Source organism: Danio rerio, chromosome 17 (genome assembly GCF_052040795.2).
Source record: "Danio rerio strain M-AB ecotype USA chromosome 17, GRCz13ab, whole genome shotgun sequence".
NCBI lineage: Eukaryota > Metazoa > Chordata > Actinopteri > Cypriniformes > Danionidae > Danio > Danio rerio.
This window is the reverse complement of record NC_141037.1, coordinates 25,074,890-25,094,601: the sequence shown is the minus strand read 5'-3', so window position 1 is coordinate 25,094,601 and position 19,712 is coordinate 25,074,890. Positions and strand designations below refer to the sequence as shown.

Genomic DNA, 19,712 nt, shown 5'->3' with positions numbered 1-19,712 from the left:
CTGCCTGCCCTGTTTCCCTGCTTTCCTTTCTCTTTATTAGCTGTCCACGCTTCGTAAACAGCAGGAAAACCACAGAGGAACTCAGAAGTCACTGTGTCTGGAGTATGTAGTGTTTTGGATGGTGAATAAGAGTTCACTACAGTCTTTATCCAATTCTGGATGCATGTGGAAATATTTATTTTGTGTTTTTTTGATAGTGGCTGTTAGATGCTTCTTTTGTGCACAAAGCTGGAAACATCCTAATTAGTGTGAGGTGGTCCAATGATCTTTTTGGAATAGCATTGTTTGTATATAAAATTGTCATGACATTTTCATAATTATAACAGAAAAAGCACTGTCACTACTAAATTGCTAAATCACATTTATAAACTACATTACATTGTTAATTACAATTTTAAAAATCATCCAATTCATTCACCAATTCATTCACCAATAATTTTCTAATAATTAAAATCTGAGTAAATTAGATACAATAAATAAATGAACAAATAAATTTGGCATAACGGAGTATTTTCATGCAATATACTGTATATATACAGTTGAAGTCAGAATTATTAGCCCCCTGTTTATTTTTTCCCCCAATTTCTGTTTAACGCAGAGAAGATTCTGCAACACATTTCTAAGCATAATAGTTTTAATAACTCATTTCTAATAACTGATTTATTTTATCTTTGCCATGATGACAGTACATAAAATTTTACTAGATATTTTTCAACACACTTCTATCAGCTTAAAGTGACATTTAAAGGCTTAACTAGGTTGATTAGATTAATTAGGCAGGTTAGGGTAATTAGGCAAGTTATTGTATAACGATAACCATATTGAGCTCTTTTGTTCTGTAGACTATAGAAAAAAATTTTAGCTTAAAGAGGCTAATTATTTTGTCCTTAAAATGGTGTTTAAAAAAATAAAAACTGCTTTTATTTTAGCCAAAATAAAACAAATAAGACTTTCTCCAGAAGAAAAAAATATTATCATATACTGTAAAAATTTCTCTGCTCTGTTAAACATCATTTGGGAAATAGGAGGGCTAATAATTCTGACTTCAACTGTATATATATATATATATATATATATATATATATATATATATATATATATATATATATATATATATATATATATATATATATATATATATATATATATATATATATATATATATATATATTTATTTATTTGTATTTTATTTCATTTAATTTAGCAGTTTGAAAGGAAATTACATCATGAGTGATTTTAAGAATCAAATTGAGTAATCTAATTATTAGTAAATTAAGAAATAAAGCTAATAAATAAATAATAATATTTCATGAGTACTTTAATTGATAAAAAATCAATACTCAAGTAATAATGAGTATACATTTTGCAATAAAGAGATAAAAAAGTGTGACATTTAATCACAAATGTATATAAAATCAAACTTTTCTTCATACACAATACCCAATTGCCGTGGTATTGGTTTGCTGAAGCATGCTTTGAATAATTAATTAATACAAATGTAAAATTGGGATTAAATTCCTTTATAAAAGTTAATTTTTTTTCTTTATGCTAAATTTTAGATTCAAATATTTCCTGGCTATTATTTTGATATTTTCTCTCTTTAGTTTGTGACCTTCTAATCAGATAAAACACACTTTGGGCTTTACTTGTTCTCTCTCTTTTTCTTTGCCTGTTCATCTTTACCAACAATGAAAGTGAAAACCCTGGAACTGAAGATTTAAGTGAATGTGCACATCAACACAAGGCACATCCTCCAACCTAGCTGCCATTTCCGGGGGCACATGGTCTCCATCATCCAGATGGGCAACGCCGGCTCCAGCATAGCAATGGCCATGTTAGCAAAACAAATGGAACCTGAAACAGAAAATGAGGAGGGTCAGTGTCCGTCTCTCGCCCTCCCTTGGATATAATGAGTATCATGTTGGCCAGTGTTATTGGAGAGCACAGATGTGTTTCTTGACCACTTCACACACACATACACACATTCTTATTTTTTTCTCACTAAAAACATTTCTGAATTTGCCTGAGGCCTAAAACACATCCGGTGCCACACATGCAGCAAAAATATCTAAACAAAAACATTGGTTTCTTTCTTTACACACTTTGGAAAATGCTGGGTTATTTCAATTCAAATTTGGTTTGGTTTGAAATAAAATGTTGGTTTAAAACTTCTCAGCATTTTTTTTTCAGCTCCAAAGAATTGAATCCATCGGCACCAAAATATTTTACCTTTGAACAAATGTGAGTAAAGAGTGTTTTATGAATAGAAACTAGTTTTCTGCTTTTAGGAATAACATTTTTAATTGTGTCATTTGGTCTAACCTGCTGCAATGAGGATGTATGGGTCCTTCATGAGGGTTATAAGTGAAGTTCCTTTTTGACTCTGGGAGAGTAAAAAGATAAATAAATAAAAATTTCATTAAAATAAATTAGCAAAAAAGCAAAGAGAGCAATTAAAATAAACAATGCCATAAAAGTGTTAAATACTTGCTTTCATCACATAAAACTTGATATCTTGATTGTTTATTTATTGTGATTCAGATTTCTTTCAAAACCTAAACAGGCATTGTAACTGCACTCAGAATATTTCACAAATACCTTACAAGATAGATATAGTTCTGACAGGAACATAATTTAAAAGGAAAAACTTACAAGTGCCTGTTAATGTTTTTTTTGTTTTTGTCAGGTATGTTTTCATAAAGGGGTGTATGTCAGGGCAAATGACAAATACTGTCCTCATCACCACAGCAGGTCCCATTAAGATGAGTTGACTACTTGAGAATCACACAAAACAATATATATGAGCCCCATATGCCTTTTGCTCCCTTTATGACTCCTCTATGCGATCACCCAGAGGATCACAGACATCTTAACTCTCCATATTGATGTGGGAATTATGGCATCTGGTGCAAACTCTACAGTTCCTAAAGGAAGTGAAAGATCTCAATTTATTTCTAAACTTGGAGTGTTTTACTCGTTAATAGATTTACAAGATAATCAGTATAGAAATATTAATTTAAAGCAGATATGTTCAAATTTTTAAGTATTTTATGTTTGTCAATATGAGCAGCTCATCATTAACCTTAAAGATAAAGTGATATCTGTACTCTAATAATTTTGAAAAAGCTGAAAAAAAAACTTCTGCAATGTCACTGTCATGAAAAATGGCCAATTGCAAATCATTTATCAACCACTGGTATCGCTAATAACAATGTTTTCTGGACTATTTGTTCAGTAGCTTATTTAATGTACTAAACTACAATTTCAGGGTTTTTTAACCAAGGTGTTTGTATCGCAGACCACAAGGAAACGGTCTCTTAATTGTTTGTACTGTAGGTGAAAATTGGCAATTTTTTCATCTGTTGATGACAAAGCAGTGATGTGGCAAAAATGTGAGAGGGGTCTGAATGCAGACTTGGTGTAGTGCAATCTGAGCTGCATCAAATGCTTTTTAATTCACTCTCCTAACCCCACCCTTAACAGTGATGTCACTAGCTTCACTGCGTGCATTGTGTCTGACATTGCATCGCTGAAATATGCAGTCTTAGCTTGCATCAAGGTTACATCCAGATACTATTGAAAAATGCAGTAATTACTAACACATCAGTGTGTCATATTATTAATTAAACTGTTTAATTCCTTGTGCTTAATAATTCAGAACAACACACATTGCTTTGATTTGAGACACACTTAACTGTGACAGTGCATAGTTAGAGGTGTGTTCATTGGTCAAAAGTGATTATCCATTCAGTCTTTTACACAGTCTTTGCTGTTCTTTGATATAACAGATAAAATGGCGTATATAAACAACAAAATACATCTTTACAGCTACATTAAAATATATTTTCCTGATGCAAAGTAATACAAACAGCTGTGCATTTATTTTATACACTTTAAAAGTACTATTTAAAAGTTTGTTGTACATATAATAGTTCTATTAATATCTGAATTGTTCTGAAGAACTCTTTTTAATACTTAAATGGTTTGTTATGTGAGTTTTAAATTCTCACTAGGTTTTCCCGCCTATTTGTTTTTCAAATCTATAACTGACAATGCTCTACACCTGCAGCTCATTACTGATTTTCTGAAGATCAACAATTAATAACTATCAACTAGCACTCTCAACAGGTAAATGAATTCTTTCTTCATTTGTCTATTTATTGTATCTTTCAAAATGTAACTTGTTTCCTACCAATAATGTTATCTTTCTGTTATTTTTATTTTTATCTTAACAGAACATGTGACAAGTTCTGTTCAGCTAAGAATGCCTCTTCTTCTCTGGGTAGGTACAGAGAGGCTTTTTCTTCTTCTCCCTAATTATACTTGGGTTTATACATAAAAACTAAAATATACCCCATAATTTTTCTTGATAATAAAAAAATCAATTGTATTATTAAATAATATCTAAACTTAATATTCTAATATTAACAGTAATATTTATGAAAATATAAATAAACATTTTTTTAAGGTCCTATATAACATTTTCAAAGCATGTTTCTTTATAGAACCGTATGAAAAGCGTTTGCAACTATTCGGAACCAAAAGTGTTTCTGCTATTTTTACAAGCTTAAGAACCATACTTGGCACTAATTAGAATATTTTTTCTAAGAGTGTAGCAGTCAGGGGTGTGAGATAAGGTAACCTTACAAAACAATATAAAAATAGAATATGAGCTAATTTTGTTGCATGTAACAGTGATTTGCAGTGTGTATTTGTGGAAAACTTGTATGCTTTTAACTGAATGAGAGTAAAGTTAACACACTCTCTATTTCAACATTTTTAAAAATTTGTGATAAAACAAGGTTTCATGACCATTCACAATTAAAAATAAAGGTTCTCTATTGCCATTGATGGAAAAATGTTCTTTAAATGATTTAAAAGTTCTTTGCAGTTTAAAAAAAAAGAGTGTGTATGTATGTGTTTAAGGAAGTGATTACATTTTATGAGATAATACAGACAATGAATAAGTCTTTTCTAGATACAGTAGATTTGAAACATTGCTGCATGTTTAAGCATCTATATTGGCTCAGCCAATGGTGTGAATTTGACTGCAAATATTACTATTTGTTTATTCAACCAGTGGCAGATGGGGCATTGGTTAGACTTTTGTTTATTCATTCATTTTCCTTCAGCTTAGTCTCTATTTCAGAGGTTGCCACAGCAGAATGAACTGCCAACTATTTCAGTATATGTTTTAAGCAGCAGATACCCTTCCAGCCACAACCCAGTGTTGGGAAATACTCATACACACGCATTAACATTTACACTCATACACTACAGTCAATTTAGTTTATTCAATTCACCTAAAGCACATGTCTTTTGACTGTGGGGAAAACTGGAGCACCTGGAGGAAACCCACGTGTTCACGGGGAGAACATGCAAACTCCACACAGAAATACCAACTGACCCAGCCGAGGCTCAAACCAGCAACCTTCTTGCTTAATTTAATACAATCATTCTTTAACGGTGACATACTTAAATATCTGTTCAGGAGATTTGTATCATAACTGCGGGTTGGATGAAATGCCTTTAATAATTTGTTTTTTCTAGTCCCATAATCATGCCTGATAAATACACCTTTTGTTAAATCAGCATTTCTTTCTCTATTGAGATGCCATTCCACTCAAAACACATTTTCACATTCATTTGTACTGCTCTAACCAGGTTAATTCATTCTGCGAATGGTCTCTCTGAAGATCACAGCTCCCAAACAATTAGATTTACCACTGCTGTTATTTAACATAATCCTGTTGAATATTGACACTGAGCAAATCTACCACCTGATGTCAAAGCAATATTGATTTTTTTTATTGATTACTGATTTGAGATGGCAGGTCCATCATTTCTTGGTCTTAACTTGGTATGAGGACAAAAGAGACTGACCTTTTAACAAATGTTGTGTGGATCTGTTGATAAAATGTTTATGTCATACAATAGATATTGTGATTGTTTCAAAAGCTAAACAAATAGCTTGACTTGACTATACAAATGGGCGACGTAGTGGCGCAGTAGGTAGTGCTGTCGCCTCACAGCAAGAAGGTCGCTGGTTCGAGCCTCGGCTCAGTTGGCGTTTCTGTGTGGAGTTTGCATGTTCTCCCTGCGTTCACTTGGGTTTCTTCCGGGTGCTCCGGTTTCCTCCACAGTCCAAAGACATGCTGTACAGGTGAATTGAGTAGGCTAAATTGTCAGTAGTGTATGTGTGTGTGTGTGTGTGCTGCATTTGCTGCATAAAAACGTGCTGGATAAGCTGGCGGTTCATTCCGCTGTAGCGACCCCAGATTAATAAAGAGACTAAGCCGACAAGAAAATAAATGAATGAATAAATGAATGAATGAATGAATGAATGACTATACAAATGTACATCTATGGCAGAAATAAACTATTTTTATTCTCAGTTACTCTAATTTACTGCTTTTAATAGAAATAGGCTTAAAGTGTTAGCATTTTATTTATTCTAATATTTCTTTTAAATGTCAACAATATTGTCATTTCGAGAATTTCTTTCCTAGAAAATGACAGCGGGACAGAATAACAATTGTTTCAATCATGGTTACTCCACCAAATATTGATTTCTGAAATAATGTCAAAATTGTGTTGTCTAAAATAAACGTTACCATGTCTGAAGGAACCATTTTTATATTATTAGATTATTATTAATAAATATTTAAAAAATATTTAATTTAAAACAGAACAAATGCCATCAGTAGTTTACAGAACCAAACACACATTATGATTTAATCAAACACAGAACTATAAATTGGAAATCAAGAGGAGAACATTCTAGTGGTCTCTTAATTTTTTCCTTAGATGTACAACATTTTAGTTTTTTTATTGTTTGAAAAAGTTTGTTTCAATTCGTCATTACTCATGAAAGATGACAGAAACTCACAGATAATCCTAACACAAGTAGCTACACAAATACACTGTCTGGAGGGGCACTCGGGGTCTCTGCAGTAACTGATACCCATCAGCACCATTGATCAACGTCAGCTATGTTTGATTACATCAGACACTCCATTGTATCTTTCTTTTTACAGTGACGCAAACTGAGGCACATGTTCACATTATTCCTATTGCAGCCTGCACAAACTGTGCTATCATCCGGAGCTACAATCTACACACACAAACAGCATAGAAATGATGTATTTTTAATCCCGAATATATATCGAGGTTGAAAATTCCCAAACTCCCGTTACAAATTATTCTAGTACGATTTCTGATAAGACTAGATCAAAAATCATCTCCAAAGCCAACCAGGAATACCAAGTAAACAGAAATCCCTAAGTTACATTTTCCCATAAACTCGTATAAAACTGAGACCAAGCCTCACTTGATTCCCTCTTTCCTTGCCACTGATAAATGGTTAACAATTTTTTTGGTTAATGGTAAGGAGTGCAGAATCTATAGACACAAAAAAGACAAGTGATTCTAAATATGTAGTCAATCATTTCTAGCCATTGAAAACTGCTTAACACTATAGAATTACATTATGTTCAGGCTTGAAAATTACAATTAACCTATTATTTTATTTTATCTTATATGACACCTTGTGACTTTTCTGATTTAGGATCATGGCCATGCATACACAATTTCAACATTCTAATGTGTTGCAAAATGGCTTGACCAAATTTTATTATTATGTATTTGAGGTTTGCAGGTCAATATTTTGTTTCAAGAAGGTGCACAGAACTGGAAAAAAATCTAATAAAATGTCAATTTGACCCTGCCTTTAAAAACTACCTTAATTTTTTATCATAATACAATGAATATAAGGGTTGAATACAAGGGTTATTGAAACACATATTCAAGTGCTGATATATTTAATATTAAAGATGTTCATACAACATAATATTTTGGGGGCCATGAAAGTTTTGTTAAAATGACCATGCTGTTTCCAAATGTTTTAGAAAATGCCAGCAGAGAAAGGTCTATTGCCAGGTCATAGTCAGCCTTTTCCCCAGAATATTAGACTACAAATTGACATTTTACCTCTTAAATACCATTGCAAATAACACTGGAGTTATAAAACCCAGGTACTCACACTAAAACCACATTCTTTCTTAAAATGCTCACAAAAACCTGCCAAATGCAGAGTTTGAATTTAATGCTGTACAACATCACTGCTATAAACTAAACCAAACACTAATGTTGGAAAATAGAGGGTTAGGTCAGATTAGTAAAAAGGTTATGACACTCACCTCTGGTTCCACTTTTGAAGGCTGAAGCACAAAAAGCTGCAGAGCTACTCAAAAAAATTAGGATGAAAAGAAAAACCACATAAAAATATTAATATATTAACAGAAGTATTGTTCAGAAATTCATTTATAATGAGTCAGCAACCTTTTTATCACCATAACATAAATCTAAACGCTGAATCTTGAGATTTTAAAGAACAGATATTGATTCTCTCACCTCCATCAAGCACTGCCAGCACTGCCAGGATAAGAAAAGGAGCTGTTTTACCAACAAACTCATACATGACACTGCCAAATGGAGGACCAACTGTACAAAACAAACAAATATACAGTATAAATTAGACAAGAGTGACCACTCACAGACTTGTGCAACCAACAAAGTTTCTTTGAAAAGTTTTGATGCTTTGTTTTAAAACAGGCCACAAATCCAGTACTAACAGCCCTTCAAAACAAAGTACATAACCATAATTGCCAAACCACAGTAAAAAAAAAAAAAAACTAATGTGTTCCGCAGGAGCAGTACCTTTACAAATATCTGGATGAATATAGTTTTATGTTTTAATCAAAATTATTGTGCTCCATTTTCCGGTTGCTCTCCATTTGATTAAGTACAGTATGACGACAGCAACATTTAATCACTGTTTTGCAAGATGGCTCTTATCCAGTAGATCAAAAATATATTTTTAAACACTTGACATTATGAATAAAAATAATGGACTATTAATGATTAAACATCCTGAGATTAAAGCATGATGCCATTATCGGGAAGCACTGTGTTCTTCTGACCACTGCTCCAGGGCTTTTTAAAGTCAAAGCCACTTAATGCATATCCACCCCGCCGACGTATGATATCTCTCTTCATGGGATGAGTTCCAAAAAGTAAACTAGGACTTTGTCAATTTCTCTTGTGCCAAACAAGTATTGTCAATGAAAATATTGAAAAGAATTTTAAACAGATCATGCACCTAAAACTCCCATTGCTAGTCCTCCCAGTGCAATCCCAATAGCGTTTCCTCGTTCCTCGTCATCTGTGTAAACACTTGCCAGCATCCCCATACCTACACAATAATAAACAGACAGCTTTATCAGGAGTTACAGAAGAATGTACAGCAAAAAATATACAAACTTTTCACCCTTTTTGATTTATTTAAATAGTCCAAAAAACAAACAAACAAACATACATTTACTAATCAACATGACTAACACAACATACATATAAACAATGCTTTTACATTGTGTACATACAGTGCATCCGGAAAGTATTCAAAGTGCTTCACTTTTCCAACAATTTTCATGCTATAAACTTATTCCAAAATGGATTAAATTCATTTATTTCCTCAAAATTGTACACACAATACCCCATAATGACAATGTAAATTTTTTTTAGAAATTGTTACAAATTAATATAAAAAACCTGAAAAATCACATGTACTTATAAGTATTCGCAGTCTTTGCCATAAAGCTCTAAATTGAGCTCAGGTACATTCTGTTTCTACTGATCATTCTTGAGATGTTTCACCAGCTTAATGAGAGTCCACCTGTGGTAAATTTAGCTGATTGGACATGATTTGAAAAGGCATACACCTGTCTATATAAGGTCCCAGGGTTTACAGTGCATGTCAAAGCACAAACCAAGCATGAAGACAAAGGAATTGTCTGTAGAACTCAGAGACAAGATTGTCTCGAGGCACAAGGCTGAGGAAGGTTACAGAAAAATGTCTGCTACTCTGAAAGTTCCAATGAGCACAGTGGCCTCAATCATCTGTAAGTGGAAGATGTTTGGAACCCCTAGAACTCTTCCTAGAGCTGGCCGGCCATCTAAGCTAAGTGATCGGGGAGAAGGGCTTTAGTCAGTAAGGTCATTAATAACCAGATGGTCATTCCGTCTGAGCTTCAGCACCTGTATGTGGCCAGACGGAAGCTACTCCCTGCCTGGAATTTACCAAAAGGCATCTGAAGGACTCTCAGACCATAAGAAACAAAATTCTCTGGTCAGATGAGACTAAAATTGACCTCTATGGAGTGAATGCCAGGCATTACGGGTCGAGAAAATGAGGCACCGCTCATTACCAGGATAATACCATTCCTACGATGAAAAATGGTGTTGGCAGCATCATGCTGTGGGGATGTTTTTTAGCAGCAGGAACTGGAAGACTAGTCAGGATAGAGAGAAAGATGAATGCAGCAATGTACAGAGATATCCTAAATAAAAACCTGCTTCAGAGTGCTCTTGACCCCAGACTGGGTCGACGGTTCTTCCAGCAGAACAATGACTTAAAGCACACTGCCAAAATATCAATGAAGTGGCTTCACAACAACTCTGTGAATGTCCTCGAGTGGCCCAGCCAGAGGCCAGACCTAAATCTTATTGAACATCTCAGAAGAGATCTGAAAATGTCTGTACACCGTCGCTTCCCATCCAACCTGATAGAGCTTGAGAGGTTCAAAGAGGAATGGGCAAAAATTCCCAAAGACAGGTGTGCCAAGCATGTGGCATCATATTAAAAAAGACTTGTGGCAGTAATTGCTGCCAAAGGTGCATCAACAAAGTATTGAGCAAAGACTGTGAATACTTGTGTACATGCGATTTTTCAGCTTTTTAATTTTTAATAATCTTTCAACATTTAAATTTTTTTTTTCACATTGTCATTAAGGGGTCTTGTGTGGAGAATTTTGAATAAATTAATAAATACATTACATTAAATAAATTAATGTAATCTATTTTGAAATAAGGTTGTAACATACAAAAATGTGTAGTAAGTGAAGCGCTATGAATATTTTCCAAATGCACTAAATATTTAAACACAAAGGAAATAAAAAATAAAAAAAAATCAGTTGAATACAAGTAAAACCTGACAGCATCAGCATCAATTTGTCCACTTACAATTACATTTGGCATTGGAAGTAATTTATGAAAGGACACCACATGGCAGTGATCTTGGACCCTGAACTATTTAACTTAAGTCTTATTATTTCTAAACTAAGGACATGCAACACATCATTGGTCCACTGTTTAAAAGAAGGGAAGTTTAAAATTGAATAAAATCAAGCGTCGTGCCAAAAGAGAAGTAAGGGCAATGCAGGCCATTCCACTTTTGGACATATTATTATTATCATCATATACAACGCCAAAGACAGCAGTTAAGGGATTTGCACAAATATGTTTAAGATGCAAACTTTTTGGATTTTAATTTACATGAAAGAATGCAATTATCAACTTGAACATACTAATGTTTTTAAAAAGTTAAAATAGGTTAAAACCCTGTTTCTTTGTCATTCAGAGTAACAGAAATATTATTGTAAAAACAAAACATTCTGTTTTTTTCGATGTGGACTTATTAAAAGTTGTAAAATAATTAATCATCATGATTATTCCAATTTTTGTAAAAGAATGAAAAACCTTTTATTGACAAATTGGTCAAACCTAGTGATTAAAAGGATAGTTAATAACACAGTATAAACATTTAAAATTACCATTTAATTTATGATAATAATATGACATAATAAATTAACATTTCTTTTGCCACATTCATATACAGTATGATGGTTGATTCAGTAAACTCTGAAAACGTGAATTCTAATAATAACTATTAAGATTCTAACATTGATTAAATTTGATTTGTTAATTGAAATAACTAACTTAGGAGTTTCAAGAGTCTATCCAGATCTAAGATCTGTAACCCTTTAACAGGCATTGTAACCAGCTGGTTAACCTTTTGTCCATAAATTATCATTATCATAGATTATCATAATATTTATCAGAGTTGTGTCAGTATATTATCTAATTCATGTGTGCGCTAAAAAAAAAAAAAACATTTTCAAGTAGTGCACCTTAAAGGGTTAAATGAGAATGGGATCCATTTTACACTACTGTCATTATCAGCAGATGTTTGCATACAGAATTCAAAGAAAACCAAAGTCAAATGCAATTCAGTGCACTCAGGTTTGCAAAATATGCTAAATAAGGCATCATAAAGAATTTCATTGCAGCATTTGACAGGTTTTTTTTAAATTCTAACATAACATTGCACAAAACATGTTACCTGCCACAGAAGAACAGGACGAGCCAACACCTTGCAGAGATCTGGCCAAAAACAGCAGCGTGTAGCTTGATGAAAAGGCAAACACTTCACACAGAATAAAACCCAGACAGAAGAAAGAGGAAAAGTAGATCCATTTATCGTATGAATATGACACACCAGAGAGTTTAGCTGCTGTTATCATACTTTAAAATCATGCATTGCACATCTGCAAGATCTTCTCAACTGCTTTCTCTTAGAAATTAGATTAATGTTAAAAGCAGCATTAAAAATATATATGTTTTATGTACTCACTGATCGTAGAAACAAACATGATGCAGAAACCAGCAAACATTGGGATCTGGTATCCTATTCTGCAATTACAGATAAGAAATGCTTCAGGGATGTATCGAATAAAACGCAAAACTTTTAAGTGCATCAGCATTTTTTTTTTCACAAACATTTTGAAGTGAAATGTTTTGTTACATGTTGCAGTGTTTCACTGAAAAGAAATATGTTGTGATTAAGTTGTAAAGACTGGATGAAAAGTTTTTTTGGAATATTTATATGAAAAACTATTTTAAATCAATTCAATTCATGTTTATTTCTATAGCGCTTTCACAATCTGGACTGTGTGTCAAAGCAGCTTAACATAAAAGTTATAGTTAATTGAAACTGTCAGTCCAGTTTTCAGAGTAGAAAATTTAAGTATTTTAAAATATTGAAGTTTTTAAAATTTATGTTCAATTCAGTGTGTTGCTGTTTTTTGTAGCTGCGGATGTAAAATTTACTGACAAAATATTCATTAAATATTCATTTTCCCAATAGTCAGGCATCTCCTATAAGAAAAGATGCTGTTTTACTACAAGAATTATAAAATATAATGTGTTTTTGTGTATTTTTTTTGCTTCTTTGTCAAATTCTGTGAAAAAAAAACATTGGTGTATCATTCGTGTACACTGATTTTGTAATATATTATGGTTGAATAACTCTGACATGAAGCCACCGGTTTGCTCTAGTGGGATCCATTCAGTGCTGTGGTGCCAAATTTAGCTGGATTGGCCAAATCTGAGCATGTGAAGATATGACGGCACATGCACGAGTGATCACACTACTGCTGATCATTGAATAGATAGAGCTGTAGCAGAATAGCACAGCAATATTCAACTTACTTACACTCCATTTACACTCAACACACACACAAATGTCATGCAATCCCATCCTGCTTTTAAGAGAAACACTGCTGTGTTTTTTTTTTAAGTTAAACTAGCGGCTGTACCTGTTGGTTAGTGGTCCTATGAAGGGGTTAGTGATTAGCTGTACTGTTGCTTTAGAGGCAAACAACAGACCCACTTTCACATTCTCGTTCAGAAGCTGGTCATCTGCTTTGGGACAGTCGGACTGGTTTTGAGGGCTCACAAAAGTAGGAGCCAGGCTCATTGGACCAGCTGTGCTCATCTGCGGGCTGAAGCCTGTCACACGTGTGGTGTTGTCATACAAAGACACAATGCTCTGAAAGGTGCTCGATGGAGAAAGAGGGGTCATGGAGTGATTCTTAACCATCTGAGCAGCCTCGTCGTCCACTGTGTACAGGTAACTTGGGATAATAGGCACTAGAGAGATGAAATAGAGGAAACAACATAACCACCGTGCTGAAAAAAACATTAGAAACCATTCAAGAATTTGTATTTCTTTCAATGGTTCAAATGGAAGTTACATTGGTTTTAATGGAAAAATAATGAGTCCCTAGTTTTATCTTATTGGCGACATGTTAAAGCTAATTAATTTTAAGGAATGTGTCTTAAGCGCACAAGATACCATTAACATGTTTTATTGATTGAAGTCTGGTGGTTTTTAATGTATTTAATAGCATTTTTAAACCATTAGAGCCTCTTCTGTGTTTGTTTTAATCATTATTGTATTCATTCGACTTGTTCATAACCTGTTCAGAAAACCACAGATCAGATTTAGACAGCTAGAAACGCTGTTTAACACTTATTTGCTCGAAAAAGTGCAGTGCGACGATTTATCAAGCTGTATGAGACCACATTTGACCTTTCACGTGAACAATTGGGTCTGCTTAGATGCGTTTGACATTATCAAGCGTAAATAACCCACAGGGACACCGTGTGCGATAACGCTCGAAAGCCTCTTCACTCAACACTTGTGCCAAAGAACGACAGGTTCATTTTTCACTTGGGTCCATCTGTATTTACACACACACAACGTATTCATCGTGTGTATTTCTAGCTTAATTGCCGTCCCCGTTTCTTGGCTCGCGGACGTGAGAACAAATAGAGACAGTTTAGCGCGCGTCAGTGTCACATTCAATGAGAGAGCGCGCGCGCGGATGGAGATCGGGCAGCGCTCGAGGACATGATACCTTAATTCAGGGACAGTTTGGAGTTTACAATCGCGTAGCATCGACAAATGCATTTCGTGAATTGTCTGTCGCGTATTAAAATGTTAGCCTGTTATTTCACTTTTTAATGCATTTTTAAGTTGGGGAAATATTTTTAATCAAACATCAATGTTTACGGTTTTAACGTGTATTCATCAGCCTAATTAACATACACATTGTTACTGGATCAATAAGGGTGTTCAACCAGGAATAATCTACAATCTTGGTTAAATCACGCATATTCTAGTCACATTATTATACGCCGTCGAGAATTAGAAATATTTTTCTTCTGCTTTTTTTAGTATGTGTAGCCTAGAAATGCATGCATAAATAATGCATAAATAAAATATAGCAATTTAATTTTAAGGTCCGTGCTTATTCGACTTTTTGAGAAAAATGGAAACCATCTATGTACTGGTTTTAATGGTTACATTTATCTAGTTTGTGATATTTGTATTGGAAACCATAGATAACCAAGATAACCAAGATATTATGTGATGCTCTGTTGTTTTATTTTCAGCAGGACTATTCAATATTCACTGACAATATATGAGGTGATATATATAATGCCTTATGTTTTTTAGCACTTTGCATGCATGTTTGGTGTGTGCTCGCACATGTAACAGGTGTGTGAACAACACAGCACTCACCGACCACCGTCAACAGCATGTTGTCCAAGAGCAAAGCAATGAAAACGATCAACAGAATCAGCCTCCGAGACTGTCTTTCTTCTCTTAGCCATGTTAATAAACTAAAATCTCTAAGAGCATCAAATAGTCCCATTTTAAATATAAAAATCCAACTGCCAGAGAGCGAGGGAGAAATAACCTGCAACAGAGCAAGAAAACGAGTGTCAAAGACCACAGTGACATCTAATAAGGCAAAATGTGTTTAATGATCCTGCAAAGAGAGGCGCCCGAGGAGATGGCCATTGTAAGGAAAACGACAAATATTTAAGTATAAACAAAGCATTAAAATATAAATGCGTGCACTTGAGCACTCTGAAAATTATAAACTACCAACTCAGTTTTTATTTTAAATATAAGTCTAAAATTATGGGCTGAATTATACATCGAAATAGATATATTCAGAATTTGATCATTCTTACCTTATAAGCACATTTGCATTGAGCTTTGCTGTCAGATCCCGGGTGAAAGGCACGCTGGATGCGGAGCGTTTTAGTTGCTTGACTGGTGTTTGACGTCACGCTGTTTCACAGAGATCTCAAATGGGGTGTGCTGTGCCACGAACGAATTAACCATCACAGTCACACACACACACACACTCACACACAAATAAAAGATAGACAGGACCACCTTATTTGCTTTTATTTTGTATATTTTACCCATTTATTCAAAACATATACCAACATATGTTTGAGGTCTTCAGAAAGTTCTCTTTAGGAAGTTCTTTGAAGGCTATGCATGCTTTTATTGTGTGCAGATAGAATAGTCTCCACACGGTCATGTATGTGCTTTAAGATTATGATGCTGTTGTTTTAATCAGCTTGACTGGTCTTAGGAAGTTATTTACAGAAGGAAAGCTGCATTCACTTGTTGAGTTTAAACAAACTGTTTGGCATCGGTAAAGTATCCAAATGCATCATCTAGTTTAACCAAAAGTCTCCTTTTCAGCAGTTTTACATTAGCGCCATCTTGTGGCGGTGGAAGATATGAGATGTTACATTTATTATTTTGGTTTTTCAAGTCTGTTCCTGGAACTCCACTGTTTTGCTAATTTCCTCGCCAACGCTAATAAAACACACCTGAACCAGGTAACCAAAGTCATTAAAATCACTAGAAACTGCTGGTTCAACTCAATTATAGATGATTGAGTTCATAAAATGAAAGGTTCTTAAATGAAAGCAGTTTCCATAAAGAACCTTTAACATCTATTGAACATGTCAGTTGCACAAAAAGTTAGCAATAAAGGTTTCTGTAGATCGAAATGTACTTTATGCTAAATTGGCTAAATCGGGTGGTTTGGAAGACCCACCCCACACTGACAATGGTTCAGAATCTGTCTCATACATGAGCTTATTTGTCTTACTTTTACTACTATGCCAACATAAATAGTGAAAATAACCTATTGAAAAAGGCTTTAAGACTGCTGGCTGTCACTTCAGTGTAACTTAAGCTAATCAGGTTTGGCCAACTCTAACAATTACTTTTCATGAGTCCAACATTTATCTGTGAAACGCAAGCTAAGTCATCTTCCGCTACTGTATTGTTTTTAAATACAGAAAATTTTACAAGTAACTAAATATTATTATTTATATTTTAATACTTTTTTATTCAAAAGGCCAAATTCTGACTGAGGAAAATTGAATGCGCTGGCCAGTTTGATATTTACCTATTGAATGTGTAACGGAGGGTCTGACACAGAGGGACCCATTTGCGGTATATTTGTTAAACAGAGTTTAATACAAACAGCACACAGATGTTAAGCGTGTGCAAACTCACATAAAACACAGTTGTAGTTAGTCGAAGGGCTGGCGGCTGGCTAACACAAGGTGAGTATTCAGGCATGGGTCAAAGGCAGGCGGCGAGGATCAAAGTCAGGATGCAGGCTAGAGTTCAGGGAAGGTAGCAGGCAAGACAGAGTCGAGATACAGTCTAAAATTGTCAACGGGGAAAGCAGGCAAGGATCAGGGAACGCTCAGTAGTGTTAGCCAGGGCAAAACAAGACTTTGCACTGAACTTCTTCTTCTTCTTCCTGGTGTTTATTGGCGGTTCGCATTCTTATCAGAGCATTACCGCCACCTACTGTGGGTTATGGATCAGAGACTCACTTATTTTTATTTATTTATATATATATATATATATATATATATATATATTTTTTTTTTTTTTTTTTACCTCTTGACTCTTCAAAACCCGAGCCTTCGATGTTGCTGCGTGTTCAGCTCCTCCATCTACAGCTCAGGTCCTTCACAGCCGAGACATAGAAAACATAGTAGATGAGAGGAGAAAGCTTAATATTGTTATAAATAAAATAATAATTAAGTTAATTAAATAAATATATTTAGACATTCTATATCCTATGTATTAACTGAGTTCTTTTTAAGAATTGAATCAACCATTTCTTTCCTTCCTGATATAAAAACTCTTTCAGTGTTATTTGTTCATCATTTATCTGTAGGTCATTAATTAACATATTTCTTTCCTCTGTGTATTTATTGCAACTAATGATTACATGTTCTACTGTCTCTCTTTCTCCGCATCCATCACACAACCCTGTTGGATGTTTTCCTATCATGTGTAATGTAGCGTTCAGCCCTGTATGTCCTATCCTTATTCTTGAAAGAATACAATCCTCCTTCCTGCTCCCCCATGATTTCAAAATCTGTCCTACCTTTGGTTGTATTGCATATAAATGTCTGCCTTTTTGTTCATTGTCCCAACTTATTTGCCACTTTTTGTGTATTCCCTTTTTAATTACTGATTTAAGTTCAGCCCTACTATACCTGATTTTCATTTCTATCCTCTCTTTTGCCATTACTGTTTTTGCTAATCTATCTGCTGCTTCATTGCCCTCAACTCCTGAATGTGCTGGTACCCATACAAACTCAACTATTTTGTTTTTCTGTTCTAAATTTTGTAATAATTGAAGAATTTCTATTATAATGTCCTGTCTAGTTTCCGATTTTTTAATATCCAGGCATAGTAACGCTGAAGTTGAATCAGAACATATTATCGACTTGTTTAGATCCATTTCATAAACTTTGTTGACTGCTAGCATAATTGCTAGCAGCTCTCCTGTAAATACTGACAAATGATTAGATATTCTTTTCCCTTCTAACACATCTAAACTTGGAATAATATATGCGATCCCCACCCGGCCACTTTGCGGATCTTTTGATGCATCTGTAAAAATGTGTGTATACTGATCATATTTTGTCCCGATATACTCTCTTGTTAGATATCCCTCTGTTAACTCATGTCCTTTTTCCTGTCTGTCTTTCAATAATTTGAGGTCTATTTTTGGTTGTGGTAATATCCATAAAGGTGTTGTTGGTAGAACTATTGATGGTATAATATTATATTCATTTAATTTCATTTCCTGCACTAATTCCTCAATAATCCAGTTAAAGCTATTAATTTTCTTTTTCCCATATTCCCAACATACCTCCATTAGTGTTTTTACAGGATGATTAACCTCTTGGCCTTTTGTTCTTGCCCAGTATGTCAATATCAGTTGTTTCCTTCTTAGTTGAATTGGCATTTCCCCCATCTCCACCTGCAAAGCTGGAACTGGAGAGGAAGGATATGCTCCGCAACAAATTCTAAGAGCTTGGGATTGTATTCTTTCAAGTTTTTCTAATTGTGACTTTGCTGCTGAATTGTATGCCACACAACCATAATCTAAAATTGCTCTGATCATTGTTACATAAATAGTTTTTAAAGCTAGTCTATCTGCTCCCCACTCACGCCCAGAAATACATCTCATTACATTCAAAATTCTTTTGCATTTCTCCTGCATCTTACTGATGTGATTACTCCATGTAGCTCTAGAATCTAACCACATACCTAAAAACCTGATCATTTTTACTTGTTCTAATTCTATATTATATATTTTCAGTTTTAGGTCAATACTACTTTTTTTGTTTGTAAAGAAAATATATTTGGTTTTTTCCACTGAAAATTTAAAACCCCATTTATTTGACCAGTTCTCAACTTTAATTAATGCTGTTTGCATTTTATTAACTATATGATCCACATTTCTGCCTCTTAACCATAGAGCTCCATCATCTGCAAACAGAGATTTATTGATATTTCTTTCTAAACTTGAAAAAACATCATTAATCATAATTAGAAATAACAAAGGACTTATAACACTGCCTTGTGGAGTACCATTTTCAATAATTCCTCTACTCGACACATCTTTCCCAATCTTTACTCTAATATATCTTTCAATTAAAAACTCTTTAATCCAATTAAATAGTCTACCACTTATTCCTATTTGGTTCAACTTAATTAACAGGCCCTCCTTCCATAGCATATCATATGCTTTCTCAATATCAAAGAAAACTGCCACTACTGTTTCCTTATTAGTTAACGCTTTCCTAATGTCTGTTTCTAAATTAATAACTGAGTC

At 34.1% G+C, this 19,712-nt stretch overlaps 1 protein-coding gene across 2 annotated transcripts in view; it reads right to left on the bottom strand.

The window, feature by feature from the left end:
• slc18a2 (solute carrier family 18 member 2) overlaps positions 1-15,817 on the bottom strand; it is a 29,374-nt gene extending 13,557 nt beyond the window's left edge. Inside the window, 10 exon segments of one of the 2 annotated variants that reach the window (NM_001256225.2) lie at positions 1,759-1,854; positions 2,323-2,383; positions 8,199-8,242; positions 8,413-8,502; positions 9,161-9,253; positions 12,239-12,322; positions 12,530-12,588; positions 13,494-13,827; positions 15,266-15,443; positions 15,724-15,817. In NM_001256225.2, the coding sequence (NP_001243154.1) occupies positions 1,759-1,854; positions 2,323-2,383; positions 8,199-8,242; positions 8,413-8,502; positions 9,161-9,253; positions 12,239-12,322; positions 12,530-12,588; positions 13,494-13,827; positions 15,266-15,398 (994 nt within the window). In that variant the 5' untranslated portion in view covers positions 15,399-15,443; positions 15,724-15,817. 2 annotated transcript variants of the gene reach the window in all.
• Between the last annotated feature and the right edge of the window lie 3,895 nt (positions 15,818-19,712).